This window comes from Marmota marmota, unplaced genomic scaffold (genome assembly GCF_001458135.2).
Source record: "Marmota marmota marmota unplaced genomic scaffold, marMar, whole genome shotgun sequence".
Classification (NCBI taxonomy): Eukaryota; Metazoa; Chordata; class Mammalia; order Rodentia; family Sciuridae; genus Marmota; species Marmota marmota.
Window position 1 is genome coordinate 49,671,385 of NW_026000108.1, and position 27,580 is coordinate 49,698,964.

The 27,580-nt window shown below is 31.4% G+C and overlaps 1 protein-coding gene across 10 annotated transcripts in view; it reads right to left on the reverse strand.

Moving 5' to 3' along the window:
• Positions 1-27,580, reverse strand: part of Epha5 (EPH receptor A5) — a 339,772-nt gene that overhangs the window by 83,238 nt on the left and 228,954 nt on the right. For all 10 annotated transcript variants that reach the window (XM_015482150.2, XM_048784581.1, XM_048784579.1 and 7 more), the window contains 2 exons: positions 7,874-7,998; positions 2,162-2,321 (listed from right to left, as the gene is read on the reverse strand). In XM_015482150.2, the coding sequence (XP_015337636.1) occupies positions 2,162-2,321; positions 7,874-7,998 (285 nt within the window). The remainder of the gene's footprint in view (positions 1-2,161; positions 2,322-7,873; positions 7,999-27,580) is intronic.

Below are 27,580 nucleotides of genomic sequence, written 5' to 3' on the forward strand. Positions count from 1 at the left end.
GGGGGGATAGTATAGGATAGGAAAGGCAGCAGAATACAACAGACACTAGTATGGCAACATGTAAATCAATGGATGTGTAACTGATATGATTCTGCAATCTGTATACGGGGTAAAAATGGGAGTTCATAACCCACTTGAATCAAAGTGTGAAATATGATATATCAAGAACTATGTAATGTTTTGAACAACCAACAATAAAAAAATTAAAAAAAAGATCAAACGAGAATGATATATAATACATACTTTCCACAAAATAGAAATGCCTTCAAATGCTTACATATATGAACACAAACTCAAGTAAGAATTTATACTAATAGCTGTGAGGCCATCAGCCCTAAAACATTATCATTATTTATTAACAATAACATTAAATTCTACTTTTGTGGGAAAAATATTTGCATGATATTTCTTTTTCTCTAGAGAGGATTTAGAAAAAAAATTGAAAAGCATATGATCTCAGGTGAGACTTTGTAAAAGTATAACTGACCTGAATATATATTAGTTCTCTTAGTGCTCTGATTGATCAATGTTGGCATGCCTGGAAATGAGTATTTAATTAAAAAAAAGTACAGGGTAGAAAATTGAAAAGTCAGAAGAAAAACTACTTCATGAACATGGCAACATCTACAACTGAGTAGAATTTAATATAAAATGAATTTTTCATTTGTATAGTTATCAAAGCATTCAAGCATATTTTGATATTATATATAGTTTTGTACCTAGAATTGGGAGACTACATAAGCAAGTGTGCATTAGTATTGATACCTTAAAAAAATGAAGGCTTATTAGGATGGTCATCTTATATAACATGTCTTTTTTTCATCAAAAATCTATTTTACATTGAAGGTAATATTATTACCAAGTCTATTGAGAAACTTTTCTGGAAGTTAAGCACTGGAGACTCAAATTTCAGTGATGTTAACTAGATATCAGTCATGGAATATTCTTTTGCATAGAAAAAAATAGTTTATCATTTTTATTTTATTTATTTGTTCATTTATTTATTGGAACTGGGGAGTGAACCCAGGGATACTTAACCACTGAGCCATAACCCCAGCTCTTTTATTTATTTCATTTTATTTTGATATGGGGTCTTGCTAAGTCGCTTAGGGCTTTGCTAAGTTGCTGAGGCTGGCTTTGAACTTGCAATCCTCCTGCCTCAGCCTCCCCAGCCACTAGGATTACAGACATGCACCAATATACCTGCCTCGTTGACAATTTTTTCATGACACTATTCTCTTCCATTTACACTATTGAAAAAATTCTTTCTACATAATTTAGTTAAATATATTAATTAGAAATATATCTTGATTTTCTAAATGTTATGAATATTTACTTTAATAATCATTTAATAATTAAAAAAGCAAACCAAACTAAATTCTCATTTTTGTCTTCTTCATTTAAAAATCACTAATTTTTACATAATTTGGCTTTAAAAAGTATATTTACACACTCTTGACATTTTGCAGCATTCCTGTATGTTATTTTCTTTAAAATGAAATTTTAATAGAATTTGTTCTTTCATCTATAAAAAGGTAAAGTTATTCATTTTTCCAATCTTGCTTTTATCTTTAGGATAAATTAGTAATCTCTATTTTTTGTTGAAGTTAAAAGGAAAAAGTATGCAATTTTGTGGGAAAATAAAAGAATACCAAAAGAGAATTTTGGAAACATTTCCAGATTCTCCACTCTAAGATACTGCAAAATATTTAATACATATATTTTTAAGAAAGCAGATAGGTTACTGAGAACACCATTTTCTTGCCAAATTCAATGTCAAGAAAGCTTTTCCAGGAATTTTCTTTTCTTAAACTAAAGTAGCATAGTTCAACAAAACATGTAAAAAGTAAATGGCAATAATTCAATAAAGTATGGCATCAGTGGAAACAAAGTCTTTAGATGCAAGCTTTAAACATTTCTTAAGGATCTCCTGATATACCATGTCCCAAAGGACTAAATGCAATGAGGAGCGGGACCCCAAGTGTTAACCTGCTGACCTACCATAACAGCATGACAGATGCTTCCTACCTGAAGGGGTCATGCCTGGGAGAGAGGGAAGGAGAGTGAAACTGACAGAGTGCCCAGGGAGGGTATTGATCCACTGACTCTTTTCTGTTAACCATTACAGAGACATGAGTTGACAGTAATTAAAATGACTTACACACTGGGATGGTTTCAAACTCAAATCTTCGACTGAAGACACCATAGCCTGCTGCTGTACGTGCTCGAATTTGGAAGACATACACTGAAGCTGGTTTCAAGCCCTCTGCAGTAATAGTGGTCTCTTTCGATTTGATAATAGTGTAGCTGGTCTCTTGGTCCTTGGATTGCACATGTACATACAACAAAAAATTCAACATATGAATTACTAATGACAAAACTTAGAAATGTATATTAGAAATGAACAAGAAACCAATGAACTTTCTATTAGCTCAAACCTATTTTGGAAAAATCTCATACACCCTCACTGTGTTATATATATAAATATGATCTTACAAGGTTGTTGGAACTTGAGGTTTTGAAAGTAACATGCTTTCTACTCATCCATAATACATGCTCATGCCCTTGACAAAAACAAATTTTTAAAAATCTTAAAAGGCAATTTTGCAGGAGATTATTTCCAGACTTTATTTTATTATTATTAATGTATGCTGTTTTTTCTCAAAATGTATTATTGGAATGTATCTAACATGTTGCCTCTTCATAGAGGATAACTGACAGTATTTCGTATATGTTTAGTCTTAAGATTTAAAACTTCAGTGAATTAAATTTTTAATTATATTTAGAGCTTAGGGGAGAAATTAGTACTGTAACGGAGAATTTTTATTTCAATTCACTCTGCCTAAATAATTAGCATTAAGGAGAGCACTCAAATAAAAAAATTACTTTTTATTTTCCTTTTAAAAATTCTTATTGTATGCAAGGGGTATGGAAAATACTGAATGGAGATAGAATAGGAAAGAAATGACTGGAAAAACAAGTTTGGAAGCTTAAACAAAAGAGAAACTCCCTATTTGGGCTACTCACAGAAGTCTACGCTAACCATCCAAAGCTCTCTGAGTTACTCATTGGCTTTAGAGTAGATGTTGAAATCACTGGCTAAAATACAGCAGGTTAATTTTTACTTTTATCATCAAGTTTATTTATCTGTACAACTTGGGGTAGGAATTGTTGCTTGTGTTTTCTCACATAAATGTTGTAAGAATGAAACACATAATATGTGTGAAAACACATAATAAACTAAAATACATGTTTTAATTTTCATAATTATTGTTTTAAATGTTTTCTCTTTTTTTCATAATTCAGTATGCCAAAGTTAATTTCTAGCCACTTTCTATACCACCACCAATACTACCTAAAGTAAACCACTTAGGACCTTTTTTTTTTTTTAAGCAATTTACTGTTCCTTATTTAATATGTTTAAGCATATTAAATATCTCAGAATTAAGTACACCCAAATTACTCTCTAAATAAGAATGGTCTAATTTCTAATTGAAAAAGTTTTTTGAGTTCATACTAGACACATGGCTGATTTTACTTTTTTAATGCGTAGATTAATTTAAGTGCCTAGTCTTTTAAAAGCTTTGGAAATTTTATTTCAATTTTGCAAGGAATTTCAAATAGGTAAATACTACAGAATCCTGCAAAACTGTACCTCAAAATTTCATTTTTTCATCAACAAACATTTATTGATTTTCTTTCTCCTATCAGCTCTATTGTCCCTTCTACAGGCTAGGATGACAGTAGTAAAAAGCAGATGATTTCTTGATGTGTTCCTTTTAAATATTGTAAATAGCTTTTATGACCTATTTTAGTTATTGATTGTTCTGAGAATACTCATATTCTTGACTCACTGAACCTGATAATATTGTGTACTATTTCTCAATATTATTCAGTCTAATATACATCCCAGCTTGGTTATGATTAAAATAGTAGCTCTCAATAAGAAATGATTAAATATCTGGTTATTGATATCATTTCCAATTGATAAAAGGGAATTTAACTTGGTAAAAAAAAATCTAGTCAAAAGTAATGTGAGATTATATTTGATATAATTATGGATTTTACACACAATGTTAGCCCATATAATGGAAAGAATTTTTAAAAATGCAGAAATAACAGTGTTAGAATTTCAGTCATAACAAGTATATTTGCAAATGTGGGTACCAACTCTGGAGCCATTTTTCTTCTTTACAGTGGTGATGAAACTATTTATCAAGATAACTGGGAGGAGATATGATAGAAATAAAACACATAGCACCAAGCATAATCTCCACAATATCATAGAATTTTTAACTTAATTTGGGTATTCTTAATGCATAAAATGATGGTAAATTCTTCTGCTGCAAAGGAAAAAAATCAAAACAAATTTTAAAAGCTTGCATGGTTGTAAATCCTTACTATTAAAGGTATAGTGAGTACATTTTCTAAAAAAATTTGGAATTATTAGTTTTGGAAAAAGGGAAACAGAATTACAAGAAAACTGAAATGCTACTCTGTGAAATAATGTGAGATGCAATTCAAATTTCACAAAAAGACAACATTCTGGTGTTATTTAATTATTAACATTATATCTTAATTGTTCCTTATCTAGAGTATAATTGTACATTGTCTTGCTGAGTTAACTGAATGCAACTATTAAAGAGAATTGAGCAAAACATATATCTAAGAGATCAAGACCAATGAATACACGTTATTAATGATCTAAATATCTTGAAAATTTCTTTCTGTTTCACTCCTTTAAAATTCTCTTATGTTATGCTTTTCTTCATCTCACAAATTCTGTATATACCTCTTCAACACCAACAAGTACCAGGCTTCCAAATCCCTGGTTAGGGCATTGGCTTTTGCTGCCTTCCTGCCCCAGCTGAGCAAATGAGCTACATTCTCCAGCTGCTTAGCAAACACTGTTCGCATGTAGCGAGGGGAGGGACTCAGCACAAGGAGCCAGCTGGCAAACACCCTGCTAAGGGGCAGTTTCCCTTCTCCTCTGCCTTTAATTAAAGGATGGCAATAGGCCCATTACCACACCAGAGCAGAGAAGCCCAGTGACCTCTATTAGAGCAAGGCAATCACAGGCAGAAATGCCAGCTGGCAAATGCATGTGCCCTGGAAAGCTCTGCCACCTGTGTCTGGCCAAAAGCCATTCAATAAAATGGTGGTGTCATTTTGAAGGTTCTAAATGAGCTCTGGAAATCTACCAAGACCCCCACCTCAATACATGTTATAAAAGCTCATTATCCTTGTATTTTTTTCTTCTTTTTCCTAAAAGTGTTTTTTTTTTTTTTAATCTTTTTGTGTGTTACATGGGTGTGCTCAGTAATTTGGCTTGATCAAAGAACAAAATCATTTTAAAATAAATATAATACAAAAATAAATTTGATCTCTAAAGACAATCATTCCTCCACATGGATTAAATACACTAGAAGAAATATTAATAGAAAAGGAATCCTGCCTATCACTTGTTGATTAACTCTTCATTCTTATAGAAGCAGCAACTTGAAGGAAAAAAAGAGGGCTAAATCCTTGTTCCTTCTGAATATCCAATGGAACATTTTATATATATGGTGGGAATTGGTAACAAAAATAATACAAGTTTACTAATAAAAGGAAAAAGGATGATTTCTTATTTTTGGCATAAAATAAGCCATTCATTAGTCCAGTTGGTTGATTTACTAGAAAAAAAAAAATGGAGGCAAACAAAACCTTTGTCTTCCTATTGTTAAATTTTCTTTCATCTAAGACATATGAATATATTCAAACACAGAGTTTTTGCCATTTAATTGTTTTAAATTTTTATGATACATTTCAGCTTTCTTGAAAATTCACTTTAATAATAATTAAAATTTTAACTTTAGAGAACATACAGCTGAATTTAACATGTGTTTACAAATATATGTATATGTGTGTGTGTGTAAAATTATACATACCTTTTCATTCTTATAGAGAAATAAGGCTTACAAAAACTTAACTAGGGAATATAAATGTAACATTAATTTTACAAATTATTTTTAATAGAGTAGTATTTACATTGTAAGTCTCTGAAAACTGTATGCTGATTTTGAGTACAATCTCAGAGAAAAAGGAATCAGTCAGGAATATTAATGTTACTACATTCTACTACATTAATTCCATTTTTGTCAATAAGAAGCTTTGTAAACCATATCTCAATATAGGTTGCTATATAAGTGTTCTCTTAGAGCACTCTTAGTGAATAATACATCTGGGAAACATATTTTTGTGAAATTTAAGTATCATCATTTATATTCCCCAATGATCTAATGTAGGTAATGCTATTATTAAGTCATTTGTAAAAAGATGATTATTTCAAAAGTAGCAATTGACAATTCATTTATTAACAAAATAAATATATGGGGGCTGAGGATGTAGCTCAGTGGCAAAGCAGTTGCCCAGCATGCGTCAAGCTGGTTTCAATTCCCAGTAGTACAAAAACAAAACAAAACAACTAATGAAATTAATATATGAACATTGCTGAGGCATTCAAATTATAGAAACTACATGTAGATAGCTCTCCTGCTCCCTGCCCCCTACTACTGTTTTATACTTTGTTGTGTCTTTTCCTAGTTAATTGCTGAATTTATGAACAAAGGAAGCAGTTTTTAAAATCTTTATAGTACTCTGAGAAATTAAAATTTGACATATTTACCTGAGCCCTTTTTCTATGCATATGCCTAAAATCTTAGACTTTTAAGTTGTTTTCACTAGTGTTCTATATGATGATGAAAAGAACTACTGTCCTCTCCACACTTTTTTTCCATTATCCTAAGTTGAGCAATTTCCTTGAGTATTGTTGAGTAACTTTTTGTACTATCTCCTATTTTCTTTGTTCTTTCCTAAAAGGTAAGGAGTGATGTCTCTGTGCTTTTGGGGGGAAAATGAGCTTCTATTTGGGGATCTATTTGTTCACACTATGTCTGCGTTATTTTCTACTCGTATTTCAATTGAAACAGCACTCTCTGTTCAAGGTCTCCAGTTCATCTCTTAGAAGCTGGCTTGGGTACATATATCTAGCTCTTTCCCCTTTGTTAAAATTCAGGTTGTTCTAAGGAATATATGTCATTCAGTTCCAGGCTGTGCAAAACTCACACTATAATAAGGTGTGGTGGAAGACTAATGGTGACAACATGTCTTGGTCACATACTCTTGTCCAACTTTAGAAGTTTAAAGTTTATCTTTAGCTCTCATCCATATGATTCCACTATCTATAGCTTACTTGCTTGTGGATTCCAAAAAGAAGAACATGATTACCATCCTTAGATCTCAACAATTAACTATGAAATACAAAACAGTGAACCTAGGAGAGAATTTAGGGAAAGAGAGGAAATCAAGAAAATATAAGGAATGTAAGAAATGCATTTCTAAGAATTTAGTAGCCTCAAATTTTAATGTAAGGTTTACATGACAGTGTTAGATACATGTTAGGAGATTGAAAAAATTCTATGTCACCCATGCCTCACCTACCCAGCCATCCTTAACCATATAGTATTGTGGCAATTTACTGGCTGTCAGTACACACAGTATTTCTCATAGCATGCTGCATTTGCTACTGAAAAGCAATAGCTTAAGAGCATTCAACACTTTCAAAATGTCCTATGATTTCATCTTTCATGGGCTGTGAAACTAGTTAAGCTAATGCTAGACTATATGGGGGTATCCAGGAGCATAAATTACTTGCTGCAGAACATGAATAGAGTGCTCCCTGTACACATCTAGCCTCAATCATCATGACTGCAGAATCAATTGTCATTGATTTACACGTAAAAGTGCAACATACTCTTCTACAAATTGGATAATTATGGTTGCTAAAATGGAAAAACAACGGAAAGGGCATTTTTAATTCTGTTATTCCCACCTTCTCAAAATATTTAATTTCATACTCCAGGATGATTCCATTGGGGCGATCCGGCTCTTGCCAAGACAAAGAAATGCTGTTTTTTGCAATTTTCCCCTTTTTCACATTGGTGACTGGAGAGGGGGCTGCAAAAGAATATAAATAAAGAATATCATGATTAATACAGCCCTGAAATATAACCTCTTCTGTGTATTATATGTATTAGCATTTTAGGATATCATATCATAAAAATCACAAATGATTAATTTTTCTTTTAATCTGGCAACAATTTGACTTTCTCTATATAAGGTGTTAAAGATTTCCAGGTGTAGTACACACTTGTAATCCCTGAGGTTTGGAAAACTGAGGTAGGAGGATTGCAAGTTCAAAGCCAGCCTTAGCAATTTAGCAAGGCCCTAAGCATCTTATTGATACCCTTCTCAAACTGAAAAATAAAAAGGGTTGGGGATATGACTCAGTAGTTAAGCGCCTCTGAGTTCAATCCCTGGTACCAAAAAACAAAATAAGATTATTAAGTGTTTTACAAATATAAACTAGCTAACCACCTTGTGAAGTGTCTCATAATAAAACTGTAGGAACATAGAATTTTAGTTCTTCATTATCTCAATACATTTCAGAAATACGTATAAAATAATTTACCTTTATATACAAAAAAGACCTTATGTATCTTCTGTTTCTAAAATTTATGGACTCTTTTTAATGTATGGACTCTGCATAATACAGATGTATGATTACCTGTATTACCACATTTTCACAACGTTAAAGCTCTTGAACATTTATTATTATAACATTGGGTCCTGTAGTTGTAAATAAATTCATATATTAAATCTAGTCAAAGTTTTCCTTAAAATGTTACTAAATATGCCAAATATCTTGAAATTAATAGCAAAGAGAATAAATGATTTCTTTGATTTCCACTCCCCCCCCCAAATTACATTATATCACACTCACTTGCAATGTTAATTATTATCTGCTTAGAGTCTGAGATAACTACTTTTCTAATAAAAATAGAAAATGTGTATGGGATACATTTAAGATATGAGAGTTCACAAAACATCTGGATCTATGAGTCAATGTCCATTTTTTCAATCTGCTGAGACTTGTATAGACTTTGGGTTTGATGCAGTAAAGAATTGACTAATATCTTTTCTGATGTAGGTTTACCTTTATTTTTGTAGGGTTTACCTTTTATAAAAGACACAGGAAAAACTATCATAAACTATCAGATGTGTATGTTTATATGCAGTCATCCCTCAGCATGCACAGAAAATTGGTTTCAGGACTGAAATCAACAACATGCACTGATGAGCAAATCCCTTATAAAAATGGCATATAGTATAGTTATTTGTCACACAACAATATTTTGGTCAATGATGATACACATATAAGACTGGTCCCATATGCTTGTGTTGACTAGTGAATCCATAGATATCTTAGTTTATGTTAAATACACTCTTTGATGTTCACATATTACAAAGTCACTAAATGATGAATTTCTCAGTTCTCATAAGCAGCACAAGACATTTACATATAACATACATATATCCCATATACTTGTCTTATCTATATTTCTTACAACATGTAATAACATGTAAATACTATATAAATAGTAAACATTCTATTGAAACATTCTATTGCTTAGGGAATAATGACAAAAATCATCTGTACCTGTTCAATGTAGATGCATTTTTTTTCAAAATATTTTCAAGTCATAAGTTGAAAATGATTGAATCCAAAGAAGAGGAATTTATTGATATGGTGGGTTGACTTTATGTGTTCATGTGTGGATAGAAAGACAGTATTTTTTATAATGTAAAAGATGTCAGCCACAGTGAGTATTATATAATCAGAGGAACAGCCCCATCTAAGTAGTAAGGAACACCTGGTGAGTTTAAATTATGTAAATACACACACACAAACACACTTCTAACTATTTTGCTTTTTATTAGCTTTGTCCAGACAAAATAACACACTGTGATTTGTCATATGCAATTTTTTTGGACATTTCCAGAAAACAATCTAGAGGTACCACTCTAGGAGACTAGAGGTACAACTTAGAACAACAGACTGCAAGAATAATGTTTAGAAGTAATGTATGTTAGGCACAAAAAACAACACAGTTAACGTGGGATGGGGAAGAGGCTGATTATTTTAAAGCAAAAGAAAGATCATTTCACCCTCTACTTAAAACCCTCCAGTGATTCTGCATCAACTAAAGAGGAAACCCAGCTGTATAGTGTGTACAAGGATCATGGCTGCCTGGTCCCAGCATCTTCTTGGCTTTGACCTCTTGCTGGTCTTCACCAGCTCTGCTCCATGCTCTGTGACTTGCAGTCCTGCCACACTCCTGCTGAGGGATATGTATACAGGGCTTTCCGGCTTTTAGAAGTGCTCTCCCCCAGCTTCTCATGGCTCCCTCCTTCACCTCCACTGAGTTTCTGAGAGGTCATTCATGTCTACTCAACTTACTCTAGTAAGTGTCTCTCATCTCCCATCACATCTACATTCCTTTTGCTCCTTTAGTCTTCTTTTTCTCCATAGCTGTTATACATCACCACCTGACATACTATATAACTTAAGTATATTTTTGTTTGTTTCAATCCTTCCAACTATAATATATTTGATAAGGGCAGAAATATTAATTATTTTGTCCACTCTTGAATCTCTAGCATCTAGAACAATGTCTAGGACAGAGAAGATGCCAAAGAATATGTACAGAATGAATAATTTTTGTCATTTTTGATCAATGACAACAAACTCAAAAATAAATTTTGAGTAAAATATATTTCTTTCAATGAAAATACATATCTATGTATAATATGTAATAGAGCAATATTTAAGTATAGTAGTTAATGTTTTATATACCAATTTTTATTCTCTTAATTTCAGAGAATGGTGACATTTTGGTGCAGAGAATGCACATTCTCAGCTTTGTCTTCTTTTCTTAAAATGTCAGTTTCACAAAGTTTTTTTTTAATATTATAGGACACAATGTGTGCATTAAAAAAGTCCAAATAGTCCATATGCAGTATTGAAATACAGTTTGTTTACTTCCATGGAAACAATAATTGACTGGCAGTTCTCACAGTAACATTCTAGTATAAGTTTGAAGTTCCTATTGATTCCCAGTGAGGATAGTCATGCCCTAGTTAGCATTGAGGATAAAGCATCCAAAAAAAAAATATGGCAAAAGGTTAAGAATAAGCTTTGGACCCCTGGTCCATTGTAGCATTTGTAACAAAACAGTAAATTTACCAAAGTAGTAAGAGAGGATTAAGGAGAACAATAGATTTTTTAATGGATTTGTTCAGGAATGAATTATCTTATTTTCCTATTACCACTGTATGTTTATTGCATTATATAGTAGTGTAAATACAAAGCAAACCTAAGTCTTCAAAGTTCTTTGCTCACTTTACTAAAATACAAATATCATTTTAGATTAGCACATTTCCTAAAGATAGCAGTTTTCAACTAATGAATTGAAGGTATGGCCTATTTTCTATTCATAATAAAAACATTAGAAATAGAAAATTATATTTAACATTATGATCCACAAAGGCAGGGGCTTATTTAGTTTAGTTCACTGTTATGTGTCCTGGGGTAGAAAACTGCTTAACATACAGATATTTAATAAATAATAAAGGAATGGATAGATGAATGAATAAATGGTATATATATATATATATATATATATATATATATATATATATAGTTATCACATAAAATTTTACCTTAATANTATATATATATATATATATATATATATATATATATATACATAGTATTACACAAAACTCAGTTTATTTCATCTATAGATGCACATATTTAAAAAATTGAATCAATGCTTTCATCAAACAATCAACCATTCCAAAATGAAGCTATCAAATAAATATCAACATAGACATCACTAGCCTAAGGTGAAATATTTTGATATTTACTTGCATCCATCAATGTTAAATAAATTATATAGCTTTCAAAAACTGTTTGATTTAACAAATGCCATTGTTTTTCAAATTCAGTTTTCTCAGAGGCTAAAAATGTCCTTTAAAATAATGGTTCAGAATGGGAGAATAACATCACTTCTGAGCTCAGAATAGTTCAGAATAATTTCCTCTGTGACAAGAGCATCTTTGCATTACACGGGTAAAGCTTATGAAAGTGGGGACACTGACAGCCCCTGGGGATATAATGATGATGCACAAATTGTGAGTGGCAGCAATCCTCTACCACTGCAAGGTATTTTATAGGTATCATGCACATTACAATAACTGTAACCAGATTTGTCAGCATCAAGGGGCATGTTCAATTTATCTTATTTGCCTCCCTCACTGATACCTTTAGCTCATTCTCTGCCCACTCAACCTTTTATTAAGGAAGACTGGTATCAAATGAGAATGATGACTTAGAACATTTCTGCTTGTAAAATGTTGTAGAATGATGTCAAATCATAAAACTATTACTGTCCCTATGCAAGAAGATGGGAAAATTACTAAAGAAATTAAGTTGTGGAAATAACAAAATAGTTTATACAACTGAGTTGCAGCTTTTCCATATGTGAAAATATTCATGCTGGAATAATACAGGAGATACTGAAACTTTAGGAGAGTACCAGTCTCTGCTGTGGAATAATTTTGGTCCAATTTTTAAATAAACATTTAAATTTAGAATATTCGTAGAAAAATTAAAAAATGGTAAAGAATTACTATATATTTCATGCCTAATGTTCCCTATCAATAACATTTTATATTCATACTATATATCTCTCATCATTACTAAACCAACATTGATATATTAATATTAACTAAAGTCAATACATTATTCACATTTTCTTAGCTGTTACAAAACATCCTTTTTTTCTGTCCCAAGATCCTATCCAACATACCACATTAGTCCTCAGTTTTACTTAGGTTCTCTTGGCTCTGAGAATTTTTGAGATTTTCCTGGATTTGATGATCTTGATACTTTTGGGGAAGACTGATGAGGAATTTTGCATACCATCTCTGAAGTGAGATTAATTTAATATTTCCTTAATATTAGAACTGGTGTTGTGAGTACTTGGGGGGAAGACCAAGGAGGCAAATTGCTATTCCCCTTGCTTTATAAAAAGATGACATACCATCATCATAACATCACTGGTATGTTAACTTTAACTATATAACTTAAATAGCATTTATGAGATTTCTCCACTGTATTTATCTTTTTTCTAGCTATCTGTGTTATATTCTTTTCACGGAAGATACTACATATGATGAACACTTAAAAAGTGGGTATTTATGACATATTTCCTTGAGAATAGAATATATGCATAAATTATTATGAGTCCTTCTTCATAGAAAATTTGTCTATTCTTTGTTATATTTACAATTTAATCTTGTATTTATGGTTATCAATATGGGCATGTTTGTGCTGCTTTATAATTTGATTCTGTATTTTGTTACTCTAATTGTTAATACATTATCCAGTCTTTCCCTCATCATTGTGGGCATGTCTGTTTTCTACATCCCTTTCTTTCTTACTGACACTGAAAGGAGAGATGCTCCAGGCTCACCTTATTTATATATGCTTCAGTTCAAGAATTAGCCATTTCTCCTAGCAGTATTGGTATCTTGTCTTAGAGAAACGTATTGGAAGTTAAGATCTGGGTGACAGGTAGATTCTTTCCCACTGAGATGTCATTGCATCTAGGTTGACAGAGAAATATGAATATGTGGATGTCAACTTCTGGGTACCTATAAATATTTCTATGTGACTCCAACAATATCTCTGTTAATCTAAATATGAATATATACCGATTTGTTAACTATGACCAAATATTACATGGTTCATTCTAGTCTCATTACCTTCCTTATCTGTAACCTTCCACTCCAACAGTGACACCCCCATTTGCCATTCAGAAACTTAATTGTTCAATTCCAGTATGTATGTCTAGTTGTTTAGTTATAGTCAATCCATGTCTCTTTGATTTATTTATAATAATATAATCCAGAAATATCAGTTGAAAAAAAATGATATATAAAATCCTGCCATCAAAATTACATAAAAAGAAATGTCCTCCCATTTTTTCAGATCAAGGTATAGTGCTTCCAAATCCCAAACAGGTAATATTAGAGTCCAAATTGGCCTAAAAATCTTGGCATCTAGCCACTTCTGAAAGTCAAGCTGCTTAACTTAATGTTAAGTTGCTTAACTTCTATGATGGTACTTTTTAATTTTTAAAATAGAACAATAATGCAAAGTTGACATCAGATTGTGTATGTACAATGTCAAATACAGGGTGGGAACAAAATGAATACTGTTTGTAAAAATATGCATTGAAAATATTAAATAAATGTTTATAAGACGAATAATGGATTCTCCATAATTTCTTAAATATTTCATTATTCATTATTAAAATTATCTGCAGCCTCTTCTCTGAACTTGGAATTGTTCCAAGTGCTGGATGAGATTTAAAAAAAGTATTCATATAGATAAGATTTTTCATTTTTCACATCCAGATTTTATAATTTTATATGAGTAAATAGTTATGAATAAACCTCCTTAATTTATATAATGAACTAAACATGCTAGTTCACTTAAAAAAGAATAATGTTCGTCATCATATTTTAAAGAAGAGTGAACATAGTAAACATCTAAACTCTTGACTGTGTCAGATGGAAATAAGAATATATCATCCTTCAGTATCTGTAGCCAATGCTGTCTGTGTAGACCAAGATAAATTATAAGTTGAATTAAATATCAGTGACTAGCATTAAGAAAACAATGCGTATAAAACTAAAAAATAATTCAAAAATTTTGTCACTGTCCATGAATGTGTTAAAATTTCATCAGATAGAACTTCTTTAACTTTTCTACAAAAGCCTCTGCTTATGAGTAATTTATTAGTTCACTTAGACATGTTTCAAAATACATGTATTTCATATATGATTGCATAGGTTAAAGTTTGGCCAAGTGGACTGTCAATATCAGCAAGATGAAAGCCTCCATTTCTCTCTGCCACACACAATTTATTACACTTGGGTGCTTTATGTTATCTAGGCAGCCCTGAGGCCAGTGCTTAAAAAAAATTGCACATAACTAAGCTTCCTTCCAGAAAATTCAGACTCAGTAGCTCAGAGTGTGAGTTAGGATTGTGTATTTTTAATATTATGAAGGAATCAATCACTTTATCAGTAAAATTCAGGAAATATTAATGCTAAACCATAATAAAGTTAACCCTTCTTTAAAGGAAATTGCATAGATTTACAACCTGAGCCTGGAAGCTGGATCAGTATTGAGGTTTTGTCAACTGCTTGTGTCTTGAACCTTTGGTACATTGCTTCTGTCTATTCTCAATATCTTTGTTACTGTATTTTCCTTTCTCCTGTTGGGAATAACTTCTACATATATTTGCTATTTTCCTGACTTTTTGGCATCTTTTTTGAAAAATTATTGTTTGTTCACTCATACATAATCTGGTTTATTCTGATGAGAATATCATGCCCATAAAATTAGAAAGCTCTCAGGTCTTTAACACTATTGCCTTATTCCTCAGAAGACTTTATGACAGCATCCTAAAACATACACCTGCTTGCACTCTCCCTGAAACCACCTGATTCTTTTCCAGATTGAACAACTTCTGTCAAATCTTTCATGCCTTTAGTGGATTTTTTCCTAAGGACACTCAGTGTGTTATTCACACAATAATTTCTGTTATGTGACAGTCCATGAATAAGGGAAAACTAGGCTGTGTATGCTCTATCCTCTGTCTAAATTTCCAACCTCATTCTCTCTACTACTATTTGTTCACTTTTAGACACATGATATATTTTTTGTTCCTGAACACACTAAAGTGTAAAATTTCCTGCCTTAGGAAATTTTACACTTGCATTTCTACTTGTTTGTCAATTGCTCTTCATTTTATTAAAGAGTTTGAGAATCAAGTTGTATTTTCAGAATAGTCTTTCTGTCCAAATTACCATTTGATAAATCTTCATTTGTCTTTATAACAGCACTACCTGAAATTAGATGTTTATTTCGTCATTTGTCTCCTGTCCATATTTTCTACAAGATTATAACCTCTGTACAGGAACCACTTTCTCTGCATATTCACTAACATGCCTTGAAAATGCATAGAAGGGACTAGCATCTCATTTTTCTTAAATGCATAAATTACTTCTCTGGTATTTAAAGTTAATAAAGAATATATTACACTTGATCCTATTTTATAGTTATCAACTCAAGTCAATTAGCAAATGACTCATTTTAATTTTCTTATCTTACTTATTTGTAACCTCCCACCCCAAGAGAGGTTCCCATCATCTGCCATCTAGTTATATGAAAGTTCAGATTCAGTGCATACGTCATCAAAGTGACACATGTCCTTCTTGTTTGGGGCACAGCAAAGCATAGGTGTAAATATAAGTATTTAAGGTATATATTGAATACATAGATGACATAAATAAGAGTATGACAGTGGATATTAAAACAAAAAATATGTGTTATTGAAATATTTCAAAGAAATTAAGAAATTTTAGGGTCAAAGAATAAATAAGGAACTGAAAATTAAGCTTAACTTTAGTTAATACTCTACTACTCCTATTTTATTAAATCAAAGCTAATAAAAATTGCTGAAAAATATATAAATGTATTTATGTACACATGGAAAAATTTATATTTATATATTATTGAAGTACATATACATATGTCAATTACATAATAATGAAAACTTTAGTGTATTTTGAAATTCAAATATATTCTCTAGGACAAGAATGTACTTTTGAAATGAAAACAGAGAAAGCATGGGTTTTAGTTCTATTGTTTCTGATGATCCTCATCACAATGTTTCCATTCTTTCACTTCTTCACAAAGAAAAGTGGAGAAGGAGATGGCAAAAATTGGCAGGTAAGCTCTGGATAATCTATTAAACTGAGGTATAGCTTTAGAAATCCCAGAGATGTTGAATTACAGGAAAAGCAAGACACAAATGTAATCCATTTATCTTTAGATTATGTTTTTAAAGTTGAAATAGTACTGACATTAGCTTCATCTTTGTCTCCTCTATTTTCCTAAGTGTGTCTAATTACTTTCTCATACAACAAATTAAATGCCTTTTGAGAATTAACACACTCACACACACACACACACACACACACACACACACACAAACACAGAGAGATTCTCCTCAGTTTACAATGGCTTACATATTGATTAAACCCTCATAAATTGAAAATAAGACACAAACACAAACAATATACCTCACTCACTGAACTTTCAACTTAGTAACACAGTGCACTATAAAGCATCACCTGTTTCCCTCATGATCATGTGGCTGACTAGGAACAGCAGCTTGCAGCCATTGCCCAGCTTCCTGAGAAAGTACAGCCCATGAACACAGCAAAATTCAGAAATAGAACTCTAGCATTTACTGAGTGCATGTTGCCTTTGCACCATCGTCAAGTCAAAAAATCAAAAGTCAAATGGTCATAAATTGGGGCACTAAGAATTAATCTACAAACATACACTCACATGCACTCATACACACAGATGTGTGCACCATTTATAGCTGACTTAATGAAGCCACATATAATGGTTACTTTGTCATATTTATTTTACACTCTGTCATTGGAAGGTAAGAAAGTAGATTTCTTAGAGTAAATGAGAAATGCAGTTGCTGAATTATCAATATATCTTAAATTGTTAGCATGGAAAAATGTGTATTTGCACAGCTGCATATATATGTGATATATGTGAAATATTTATACTTCCAATTGCACATATTATAAATCATATATATTTATTATATACTTAATATATCATCCTTACTATATTGTCATTTAATATCAGTGGCTTAAGGAAGCTACAGCACATTCTCAACACACCTGGTACCCATGGTCTCTATAAAGAAACAGAGCGTTTTAAAGGTTTCTTCTTCAAACAAAAATTTAATCTGCTCATTCAGACAAAAACCTACAATCATTCCATCTTAAAAGCCTGCAATCAAATATATGATCTCAGTGATATTTCAAAACAACCATTTCACAAAAACCTGGCTTCAAAAATGTCAATAGTTCTGGAGAGATGATATCCTTTTTAATAAAAAGAACCTAAGAGCTGAATCATCCCAATAGGTATCATTTGTTTTTCTCAAAGACTTAAAAATCATGAAATACGGAAAATTAAATATTTTCAGGAAAAAATAAAAGTACCTTGATTTCAAAGAAAATTATTTTTGATGTGGTCATACTTAAAACATGTGCTTCAAATATGATTTTGAAGTCACATTCACAATTATGTTAATTAAAGGGCCAAACAATAAAAATCTAGAACAATATCACTGGCATTTGTAGTCAACTTTCTCTAAAACAATCCTGAAAATTACAAAAGTAGATACCAAATGTAACACCATATAAAATGATGACCTGGGGGTTGAGGTTGTGGCTCAGTGCTAGAGCACTTTCCTAACATGTGTGAGGCACTGGGTTCGATTCTCAGCACCACTTATAAATAAATGAATAAAATAAAGGTCCATCAACAACTAAAAAAATATTTAAAAAATGAATGACGACCTGCCTCTTTCTGGGAAGTAAACATTAATTCTGCATTAAAAAAATTGTCATATAGTTTGTTCTACATTTATTACATGTTATTATACTTCAACAGAATTTCTAATATACAATGTGGCCTTGGTGCCAACATTTGTTTAATCTTAATAACCACAATGCCCATTTTATGAGAAACAGAATTTAAATAATGTTTGCAGTAATCTTTTAAAGTAAAATGAGGCTATATCCAGCAAATAATGTGCACAGTTGGAAAATTTTAATCAACAGAGTATTATTCAGTTACAAGGGAACATAGTTACATATATAATATTTGATGTTGTTTTCTTAGTATTAAACCTCTATTAAGGGATATGGCAATTCATTTTATAGGTGCATAAGTACTAATTAAGTCAAAAAACAAACTCCCATAGCCCATGTTCTTTTTTAATAGGAAAAAATTAATCTCCATTATAAATCCATACTATATAATGTCTTGTTAACCACAGAATAGGCCAATAAGAGTAATAAAGCCTTAAAGTACAAATTCTAATTCAATTCTTAATTTCGTCAAGATTTTCACAATCTAAACCAGTCTGATCTAGCATTTTAAAAAACAAAACAAACACATCATAAGCCTAGACAACCTATTTTATTTCCCTTCCAACTTCCCGTTATTTTAATCTTGTATGAGTAAATAAGCAAGAAGAATTGTTTAATTCACCATAATTCATGATGATAAATTACCATTTATCTATTGATTACTTAAAGAACCAGAGTAGATTTTTTTTATTGGTTGTTCAAAACATTACAAAGCTCTTGACATATCAAATTCAAGACCATATCATCTTCTTTTCCTAAATATATTCACTTAGAAGCCATCTGCCAAGGCTTCTTTAAAATCTGAAGTTGTGCCAGAAGACACAAAAAATTAAACTTTATGACTTCAGAACAACCAGGAGACCTGCTGCTCTCAGAAACACCCCATTCACAGATCTCTAAATAGTGTCCCTCTTGCAGATAGGTGTGATCTCAGCCACTTGGGTTGCTGAGGCAGGAGGATTGCAAGCTCAAGGCCAGCCTTGAGACCTTGTCTCAAAGAAAAGGACTAAGCATATAGCTCAATATAGTTCAACAGTCAAGATCCCCTTGGGTCAATCCTTAGTAATATCAATAATAGTAGTAATAATAATAAATTAATTAATGTAATTCTTAGCAGCAACATGACAGCCTTGAGCTAGAAAAAATACAAGATTAATGATTACAGCTAGTCAACATTTTAAAGTCTAGAAGAAAGTCAAATCACAACATTCTGTTCCAAATTAGTAATGTTTTCAGACATCTAATTCTTTAGTTCTTACCATAGACTGCTTTCAGTAAATCATACCACACATTTTCTAAACTGTGGCAGTCTCAGCTAGTGCTTAAATTGCATATTAGGCTATTTTCTAGTTAGAGGGATCGTAGAGAAATTTTCAAAGGCAACCAAATATAGCATTGTGTATTTGTCATCAAAAGTTCAAACAGCATATGGTCTATAATTTTCTTGCACTGGAACAGTGATTTGTGTTCATATTTTCCAAAAAAATGTAAATTAAAAAAATATATATGTATAATCCTGGATATAAAATGTTCAAGATGATGCATTTTGTAAAATGTCAGTGTTTAGTTAGAATAAACACAGTCCAAATTTTACTTAGAGAATTGTTTAGCAAATATTTTCTGAATAAATGAACAAATACATGCCTGGATAAACAGATGGTTAAAGGGTCTACCGTAATGATCTTTCATGAGAGAACACTACATATAAATTAACATTACATATCAGACACTTTATAGTATAATCACTTCATATACATTAACTCATTCATTCTTTCCTATATCCAAAGGAAATAGGAACTGTTATCTTCACCTTTGGAACAGAAAAATGTTAAGTATGTCTCCAAATTCAGCCAACCATGAACTGACCCAACTAAGCAGTCTTGCTTAACAGTTTGATTCTTAAGTCTTAGTTCATAGGATAATAAAATAATTGCTTATTTAGAGATATTATGCTTAATATGTAATTACAAATCAGATTGTGACAGATTATCATATTATCTAATTTGTCTTTTAAATATTTTAATATACTAATTTTCTTAATATTTTAGAAAGCTATTGCCAAAAACAGAATAGAAGCAACAGTCTGTGATAAAAGTTAGGCATCTCTTCATTGTCTTGTGTAATGTATACATCATTTGATGTGGGTTTGGGTCTAATTTGAGTTGTACCACCTATAGCAATGGTTCACAACTATTTTATTTATCATAGCACACCTATATGATAACATTTAAACGTATGAGAGATTTTTATATATTCTTTACTGATGAAACTTGAAAATTTCCTTCTGGAAATGCCCAAAGATAAATCTTAATCCTCACAACCATGAACAGTACACACATTAAGACTGCTCTCCATATGCTGTAACATAGATAAGGTGGATTACAGATTTTTAGTAATTCCCTGCATGCTAAATGCAAATTCAGTCTTCTATACTACTCAGAAGTGCAAATCACTTGAAGGCAAATATTATCATACAGATAGCTATAAATATCCTCTAAGTTATATATATTTTAAAATATATGTCTCAAAAACCTTAATACTTTGTGGTTAATAACAGAGAAACTTGTAAGTAGGAACAGGACTTGCATGTAGAGCAGCCCAGAAACGATCTGGAGGGCTCATATTTAAATCTCTTTCCTGTGTGTCCTCGGATATGCCTTTTCCAAAACTCATCTCTCTATTTTGTAGACATTTAAAAGAATCCCAGAAGGAAAAACAGAGTTATCAGTGACTCTCCCTCCTTCCCTTTTTTCTTTCCTACTTCTACTGAAAAAATGAATATGGCCCAGACCAGTGAGTTGAACTGCTACCATCAACAGCCCTGCATGTCCTACCCAGTGACCATAAAACCAAAAAAGTTAAAAATAAATTGTTCAGGAATAGTATTAGATACCACAAATACAGAAAGTTAGACCATTCCTCTGAGAAACTATCTACCTGCCTCCCCAACTACACAACACTTGAATATAGTAAATGGTCTCATTTATCTTTGTATTCTCTGTTTGTAGAAACCGAACCAGCATATGGTGTGTGCCCAATTTAAAAAAAAAAAAATGATCGAATCAATCAAGAAGCCAATGAAACAGAAAAGTGGTACAAGATATTCTTGACAAGTGGTGAAAATGTAATATTATCATTAAAAACATAATAAAATCTTGACTTTTAATATCTTTGGATAAAACAGACAAATGTGCTTTTTCTTACAGATGGGCTTTTATTTAAACTTTTAAAAATCAAACATGAATACACTTGAGAAAAAGACTTCATGACATTATACGTTTTATTCTGTCTTAAGTTGACTGTTTAACTACACATGTGACGACAAAAAATGATAGAGAATAAGCAATTATGTGAATACAAGAAGGAATTTGGTCAAATAAAAATTGCATAATATTTGATAAACATATCTTTTTTTTAGGTGCTTGTAATTGACGCAGGCTGTTGCATATGCTATATAAGCACACTATCACTGAACTATAACACCTGGGCCAAGCAATAAGTATAATAATGTTAACGAAATTTTCAAAGTCATGGTAATGTATAATTAACTACATGTCTTTGTAAACATGTTTGTAAATGTAAAAAATTATCAAAGATATTTGGGGCTGGTGATGTGGCTCAAGCGGTAGCATGTTCGCCTGGCATGCGTGCGGCCCGGGTTCGATCCTCAGCACCACATACAAACAAAGATGTTGTGTCTGCCAAAAACTAAAAGATAAATATTAAAAAAAAAAATTCTCTCTCTCTTTAAAAAATTATCAAGGATATAAAGCTGAAACAAGATATAAAGCTCAAACAACTTTTGATTTAGTAAAATCATTTGAAATTAATGGAAATACAGTTTATTAATACCTCTTTAAAGACAATGTCTATACCAAAAAACCTGAGACAAAAGTCAAAACATTTCTGAAAGCTTAACTAGGAATCACCTAACTATCCCAAGACTGCTGTGTTATCTTTTTATTTCAGCTAGTCTATATATAATTTTTCCTTTTTAATTTGCAATTAGTACCTCAAATATTACTTCCAACTACTGCTGTTATATCCTCTTTTTTATAAGGAAGGTAAGTAAAACTTGCCACATAAGTTCATAAATTACATATAGCAGGAGAGCTAGCATTCCATGCACATAGGCAAACTTATTTAACACCTCTGTTTTAAGTACTGATTACTCATAAATAGTGGAATAGGAGTTTAAAGTCCACCTATGTCTGATTCTAAAACACTTCACCTTTTGCTTCTATAAATGATGTAATGAAGTATTGAGTAAATTAATTCAGAGAGATGCAATTTTCATCTATTAATTCAAAGCATGGTATGCAGATTATTAAATATCAAAACAGTAATAAAACAAAGAATAAATAAGATTATTTAGTATCTAAAGTAAATAGGTAAAATTGAGGATTCAGACTTTTTCAATTTATTAAAATACTATATATTTTTTATTTTTAATCTAGTCCTCCATATATTTTGATAACCTTAAAAGGACTTAAATAATAAAAACATGTTCACTACTCAATAAAATAGCATCTAATGATAATCTAAGTAAAATTTGGGAAAGGCTCAATATTAAAAGTATATATAAATATACGACAAAATATTTTAAGAATCAGTATAATTATTCATCTCTTATTTGGTGAAAGTCCTAAAAATCCTACCGATATTTTTTATTCCCCTTGTAATATATGATGATAGACTTTTGTGGGTCAGGATATAAGCATGTAACTCTTGATTTAATTCATCTGGACATTCAGATACATTTCAACAGAGCATTTATACAATATAATAATTTATTAGTTTACTACTGATGCTTGGACAAATTATTATAAACTTCATGGATTAAAACAACATGATTTTATTGCTCTAGAATTTAAAGTCTATAGTTACAGTGTTAGCAAGGCTTTGTTGCTTCACACAGGAGGCTTCAGGAGGAAATCCACACACGTCTTTTCCAGCTTCTAGATACTGCTGGCATTCCGTGCCTCCAACCTTTGCTCAAATCTCTCTTTCTGTAGTCACATCTCCTTTTCATCCAGTTCTAACTCAACTGCCTTCCTTTCATAAGAATCCTAATGATTACATCAGTCTCACAATAGTGAAGAGTCTCAATTTCAATATCATTAACTAACCCCACATCAACAAAGTCCATTTTGCCATGAAAGGTAAATATTCAGAGAGATTGGAATTAGGGATTAGGATGTGAACTTTTTTTTTGGAGTGTGTGTGTGGGGGCAGTGATTTTCAGCATACCACATTATACATGTTCTAATTTTCACCTTCTCTATTGTGTTTAACTTCTATCACTTTATAAACTTTGCCTTGTCCCATGACACTATGTTGACACTGTATTTATGGTAACATCTGTGCAATAAAATTGCTGCCTGCATCTATCAAATTATATTTAGGTAAGCATATCTAAACACATTATGTGGGGTTATCAACCCTAGTTTTCATGTTAATATCGTATTTGTATGCATTCATACAGTTCCCCCCCCTTGAAACTCATACTTTCCCTATTTTCCTGTGAGCAATTGGACATTGATCTAATCTTCTCTGAAACATCACTACATATTTTTATGCATTCCTTTCCTTTGATCTATCTCCGAATCCTTCTCCATTCATCACTTGTGTTCTACAGAAATTAATGCAACTTGCCATCAACTGTTTTGTAATTCCAATGAAGGAAGCAGAAAAGTCCCCATTTAATCAAGATTACTGTCTCATAATGTTGCAACTCATCTAATAAAGTACTGTGTCAAAACCAAAATGCTGACTACTTTTATAAGACCATAATGTCCCCAACCAAAGCCATGCTCTATTCAGAAAGACTACATTGGCTGCTCTGAAACAAGAAAAACACAGCCAATCACATTGTTTTATTAAGGTATAGTGATTAAAATAAAGTCCACAAGGGAAACAACATAAAATACAAGTTCCTATAACTTTCCCTATAAGCAAATTATGGTATATGTAGATATAGGAATTTATAATTAATTATCAATACAACATATAATAACCTCATAAAAGGATGAGCAAATTACCTATATTATCCAAATCCTATCACTTGCTCATAACCATATATATACCCAGGGAAAGTTCATGAATGTTTTATTATCACACATTAAATCCCAACTTACTGTCACTGAGAAATTTAAATTTGTATTATGGATGTCTGGAATCAGTGCATGATTTGTATACACTGATACAGGTTTCTTGGTGCAGGGTAGAAACCGTTTTGTTGATCAAGCATACATATTGGCTAAGGAAAATATTTGCAGCATTTAAATGAAGAAGTGTGCTTGAAGCACAATAAATAGTAGTAATAGCATTTATATGGACTTTTCATCTTCAAAGGACTTTTTAAGTGTTGAAAGATAGTAAGAAATAAAAATATTACAGGCCTTGATATTGATGATGTACATGGCTGCAAGGAGAGAGCTGGGGTATCTAATTAGATTGACAAATTCTAGAAATATCCTCAAAGAAATTAAGGTTTATAAACAAAACTTTTCCGATGCACCAGTGTTTTTCTACTTCCCATTCAGTGTTCTTAAAATGTCTTTTTGCCAACTGAGAAGTCAAAATCTTAAATTAGGAACAATTTGTATTCTATTTCTGCCACTATCAAATTAGGGTGTTAGAGCAGACTATCTCCACTATCGTCTCTGAAACTTAAAAACATTTTGTAAACATGGAAATGAGGCACTGGAAAGAAAAAAAAAGAAAATCCATCCTGATAGATGGATGCAATTGCCTGACAGGTGGTGGTACTGTGTATTGATTATAGGTCCAATTAAATACCTGCATTAATGAAAATTACATATTCTATAAAATTTTAAACACACGTTTTCTACTCTTAGGTATTAAACATTTATTGTAATGGTAGAATTGAATTAAAAACTTCCTCAGGGATAGAAGATACTATAGTATTCTCAATTAAAAATGATAGCAACCCTTAATAATGAGACAAGTGTATACACAATCAAGTTCTTTTAGGTAAAACAGAAAAATGCTAATGAGAGAATTGCTTAATTTGACCAACATTTGTACGAAGCAGGCTAGTTAGGGCAGACTCATCTTTAAGACAGAGTTGCTCTGATTAAATAAACTTTGAACAATCAGGAGTCACTGTGTAAATAATTGTAACTGAATAAATTATATTTTTTAGACATGTGAAGAAATATTTGAATGCTTTCTGACCTACAATTCTCAAATTCCACTAATGCTCCAAATAAGCAGGCAAAAATATAATTGATTTCTAGTGATATACAATCTCTTGGGACATTTAAATCTGTTAAATCTGTATTCCTTCCCTTATACTATAAAACTTCTATTTGCTTTGAGAACCCAATGATTTGGTCTCCTTATGATTAAATCATCCCCAAATAAGTAGACAGAAATATTGGTGGACCAATCTAAAGATATTAATAAATCTAAGATAATTTGTAGTGTACATGTATTTAATTGACTATTTTTTTTACATTTCTGAATAATCAAAACATTAATTAAACTATTCTTAGATTTAGCAGTAGAGAACACAATTTTTGAATGCCTGTATTTTAAAATAGTAAGTTATCATATGATCATGTGAATATAAGAATTATCACAACCATTATTAACTGACTGTTTTGACATGAGATTATTTATCCATAACTAACTCACTGGGACATTGAAAACTTAATAATACTCTTATTAGAAACAAAATGCCAATGGTTGTTTTTTCCCATAATTTAGTACTTATTTCTTTTCTTTTTATCTCCTCCTGGATAAATAGGACCAGGGTTTTGGTCTGTTTACTTCCATTACAATGACATGGTAGGGGAGAAAAAGATTGTCTTTTTGCAGAATTCACTGCCAGAAATTTATGAATGATGTGCTAATTTTTGTAAATGTGCCTAAAGATAGTGAAAGGAAACTATTAAATACGTAAACAAAATAAAAATATAAAATAAAAATTTCTTATTGGGACAACAGAGTGCTACCATTGCTTTATTTTATTTTCATTTTTCCATTTTATGCATGTATTTCAGAGTCATTTTTCTCAAACTTATTCTAGAACCTCAGCTTACAGTATTCTTGCAAAGAGAGCAAACAGAGTCATCATATTGAGTTTACAAGTTTTCACAAACACCTCTGTCCACCTGTCAATGAGTACCCATTTCTTCTTGTACACCGTGACCATCCTTCTTACCAGGGCTGGGAAGTCTTTTCAATCAAGTCTATGGTGTCATCACCAAGCATCAAGGTTAGGCATGTGTTTCTTCAGTTCATTAAGTAAGATACATCAAATTCAGAACAATTCATAAATAGTAATATAATACTTTTCATTGGATTTTAAGATACAGTTGGCTATATCTAATTAAAAACACCAAGTTGGAGTATAATTTTTTAAAAAATTGTAATCTTTAGGGAGTAGACAAAATTTCTGATAAAGAAGCAAAATTACCAATCCCACTTACTATAGATATTCATAGGGTTTCTAAAATATATTTTCAGTTATGAAATTGTATTGCCTACTAGATTTCAGAGTGAATCTGGAATTCTAATTAAGTTCTGCCAAAATATAGTAAAATAAAAAATTCAACAAATGCCTTAGTATAGTCATTTGTGAAATTGAGATTATAGTGTTTAACCTAACTCACAATGTCACTGGGATTTGATGTAAATTAAATGTAATGTTAAAATTTTAAAGCCAAAAAAAAAAAAAAACCCAAAAAACAAAATAAAAGCAGACATCATGAATTTACTAAGTTCAAATGTAAGCATTATTTCCTTTTTCTGTCATGTGGTATCAGATCAAATCTCACAGGCATAATACAGTATCTTTTAAAAAATGTGTCAGAATTCAAATTTTCCAGTTTCAAAACTGAAAACAGAACTTGTTTATATAACATCATAGTAGGATCATTTTTTAAATTTAATTACTTATAGAGAGTCTACCAACTGGCAGGTACTATTTTGATTCCTGAGAAAATACTCATAAAGCAGGGTCCATGCTTTCTTTAAGTTTGTATTCAAGGTGGTCAATCTGTAAACCCATTTTTTTAGTGATCAAGAAGCTACTAACAATAATCATACCTATACTGGA